The sequence below is a fragment of the Octopus bimaculoides genome, chromosome 25 (genome assembly GCF_001194135.2).
Source record: "Octopus bimaculoides isolate UCB-OBI-ISO-001 chromosome 25, ASM119413v2, whole genome shotgun sequence".
In the NCBI taxonomy this organism is placed as follows: Eukaryota; Metazoa; Mollusca; class Cephalopoda; order Octopoda; family Octopodidae; genus Octopus; species Octopus bimaculoides.
Window position 1 is genome coordinate 16,385,282 of NC_069005.1, and position 3,074 is coordinate 16,388,355.

Here is a 3,074-nt window from a genome sequence, read left to right on the forward strand (position 1 = left end):
TATATATATATATATATATATATATATATATATATGTGTGTGTGTGTGTGTGTGTGTGTGTGTGTGTGTGTGTGTGTGTATGTGTATGTATGTATGTATGTATCATATACAAATTATATCTCACATACATCATACACATGCAACACAGGCGTAACACAAATAATACAAATGGAGTCGGATATAATTTTTACAGACACTCGCGCACACACTCACACATACATACACAGCCAACAGGATGTATATGTATATATCGTTTTATTCATACCAAGCAGACATGTATAATAAGACTGTAAATGGGTCCTTCGCCATTTTCGACGATGAGTACTCCAGCTGTTAAATCAATTGCAGTACACCTGATTGAATTATAGGTTGACGGTGAATTCCAAAGACATATGTATCAGTAACGTAAAAGCCAGATAAAATCCATGTGACTTATTTGTACAGTTAAATGCCACTCGCTACATCGAGTTATTTATCTTATCTCATTTTCGTTTCATTTATGCAAGTTACTTAAACTATAAATGTAATCTACTCTTATTTTATGTTTGAGTGTCTCGTTCCACTGGTGACAAGGTAGGGCAACTGGAGGGCTGATGACGCCTATTAAGTGAGAAATATGTGTCTGTAGCTGTACTTTTGTTTCCAGACATTTAGATTGTCTTTCAATGAATTACCTGTCGATTTTGGTGACTTCTTGAGTTTATCTTGGTTATGAAGTAGTAATCTTGGCGAGATAATAATTATTATATGTGAGTGTATATGTGAGTGTATGTGAGTGTATATGTGTGTATGAGTGAGTGCCTGTGTGTATGTGTGGGCATGCATAAGATTATGTAAGCGTGTGTATATGTGTACGTATGGGAGCGTGCGTGTGTATGTGTATGAGTAAAGAAATACGTGCGCTGTGTGGAGCGGTGTGTCGTATGTGCTCTGTGTATTTATATCTGTCTCTGTGTGTGTGAACGTGTGCATATGTGTAAGAATAGGTGAGGCTGTGTAACGTATGTGTATGTGTGTGTGTGTTTTTGCGTGTGTAAGGCAAGCAGATGTGTATGTGTGTATGTGCTTGCGCGCAAACGCATGTGTGTAGTAGCTACTGTGTGCGTGTATGCTTTGTGCAAGTAGCGTGTGTGAGTGCGTATGTGTGTGTTTGTGCATCAGGTGTATATGTGACATTGTTGTCAGAGTATGTTTATTATGTGTGTCTGTGCATGAATATTGTGTGTGTTTATGTGTGTATGTACGTGAGCGAATGTGCGTGTGTCTGTAATCAGTTGGTGTGTGTATATGGATAAAATGTGTGTGTATGGAATATCAACTGTGTGTAAGATTCTGTATTTGTGCATATGAATATATGTGTAAGGTCACTTGTATGTGTGTATTGTGGGGAGAGGCATCGAGGTGAGAGGTGGAATAGGGGTAACAAGCGGTAGGGGTTGGAAGGTGTTGGTGCTAGGTGTGGGAGGAGTGGAGAGGAGTCTGTGTGTGCGCGTGCATGCGTGTGTGGGTGTGTGTAGGTGTTTGTATATACTATAGGGGCATATGGGTAGTGATTTTAAGTGTAGAGAAGGTGTATGTGGGTGGAGGAGGAGGGGCAGTGGAAGGTGAAGGGTGTGGTGTGTGTGAATGTGTGAGGAGTGGGTTTAAATGATAGGTGACGAATTGAAACCGTGAGGAATACGGGAATAAAGAGAGAAAATAAATATATATTTCAACTCGTGTTGTAATAGAATTCTTTTCAATATTGCCAAATATACAAACAATGCAGACCTTCCAGAAATAGTAAGCAAATCTTACTTAAATCACATTCACTTTTATACCTGTCGTCACAGGTATAAAAGTAGAAGGTGCAAGGAAGACAGCCAGCCAGCCAGACAGACAGACAGACAGGCAGACAGGCAGACAGGCAGACAGACAGACAGACAGACAGACAGACAGACAGATAGATAGATAGATAGATAGACTGGTAGACAGACAGACAGACAGACAGACAGATAGATAAATAGATAGATAGATAAATAGATAGATAGATAGATAGATAGATAGATATGTACGTATGTACGTATGTAGGTATGTAGGTAAGACAAATTGAATAGAAAATGAAGTGGTTAGAGAAATAGTTTTAGTTTAATTCATTTTTATTGTTCTGTGCAGTAACGGCGTAGACAATAATAGCAACAATAGCACCAGTTCCAACAACAACAACTTCGCAAAAGAACCAATGAAGAAACCGCTTCGTGGTCACTTGAATCGCATCAGTTAAATCTACCCCACCATTTCAAAAGTAGGGTGACACATTGGACAATAGCAGTCCATGAAATAGGCAAAAAAAGATGGGATGGTCAGTCCTGGAATGTCTTAGATAAGGCTTGCCCTGGGGCTAAAGGGCTACTATAAAACAATAGCAGCAGCAGCAGCAGCAATAATAACAACGATATAGCGGCAGTAGCGACATCACTACCAACAATAACAACAAAAAACTTACTTACCCATAAAACTGCTGCATCCAATCGTTGACTTCGTCACATTATTATTATTATCGTCGTGATCACGACATCCGGGTTCTAACGGTATTGGTAGACATTGATATCCTTGATTGGTGACGTCAGTAGTGGTGTGAGTAGTTGTGATGGCAGTGGTGGTGTTGTCGGTCGTGGCGATAGAGGAAATAGTAGCGGTGGTGGTGGTGGTGGTGGTGGTGGTGGTGGTGGTGTCGGTGATGACATCGATTAAATGGGTGGGAACATCGTTGTCGTGGTGGTGGTGGTTGTAGGATACGCCTTTCGACCGATTTCGTCTTACCAGCAATGATTTAGGCATTTTTACTGGGTACGAGTTGCACTATTAAGAGTAGGAGGGAGAGTGTCTGTGTTATATATCACATATATACTGTTGTAGCAATTTGTTGAGTTGAATCGAGGAGGGAGTATTTTCCGGAAAACCCATACAACTGATAAAGATAAGAAAAGGGAAATTTATATACATATGTATGTATGTATGTATGTATGTATGTATGTATGTATGTATGTATGTATGTATGTATGTATGTATGTATGTATGTATGCATGTATGTA

The 3,074-nt window shown here is 39.7% G+C and overlaps 1 protein-coding gene across 2 annotated transcripts in view; it reads right to left on the minus strand.

Annotated features, from left to right (window-relative positions):
* Window positions 1-3,074, minus strand: part of LOC106875818 (transcriptional regulator ovo) — a 99,238-nt gene that overhangs the window by 55,148 nt on the left and 41,016 nt on the right. For both annotated transcript variants that reach the window (XM_052976543.1, XM_052976544.1), the window contains exon 2: window positions 2,490-2,950. In XM_052976543.1, coding sequence (XP_052832503.1) covers window positions 2,490-2,820 — 331 coding nt within the window. In that variant the 5' untranslated portion in view covers window positions 2,821-2,950. The remainder of the gene's footprint in view (window positions 1-2,489; window positions 2,951-3,074) is intronic.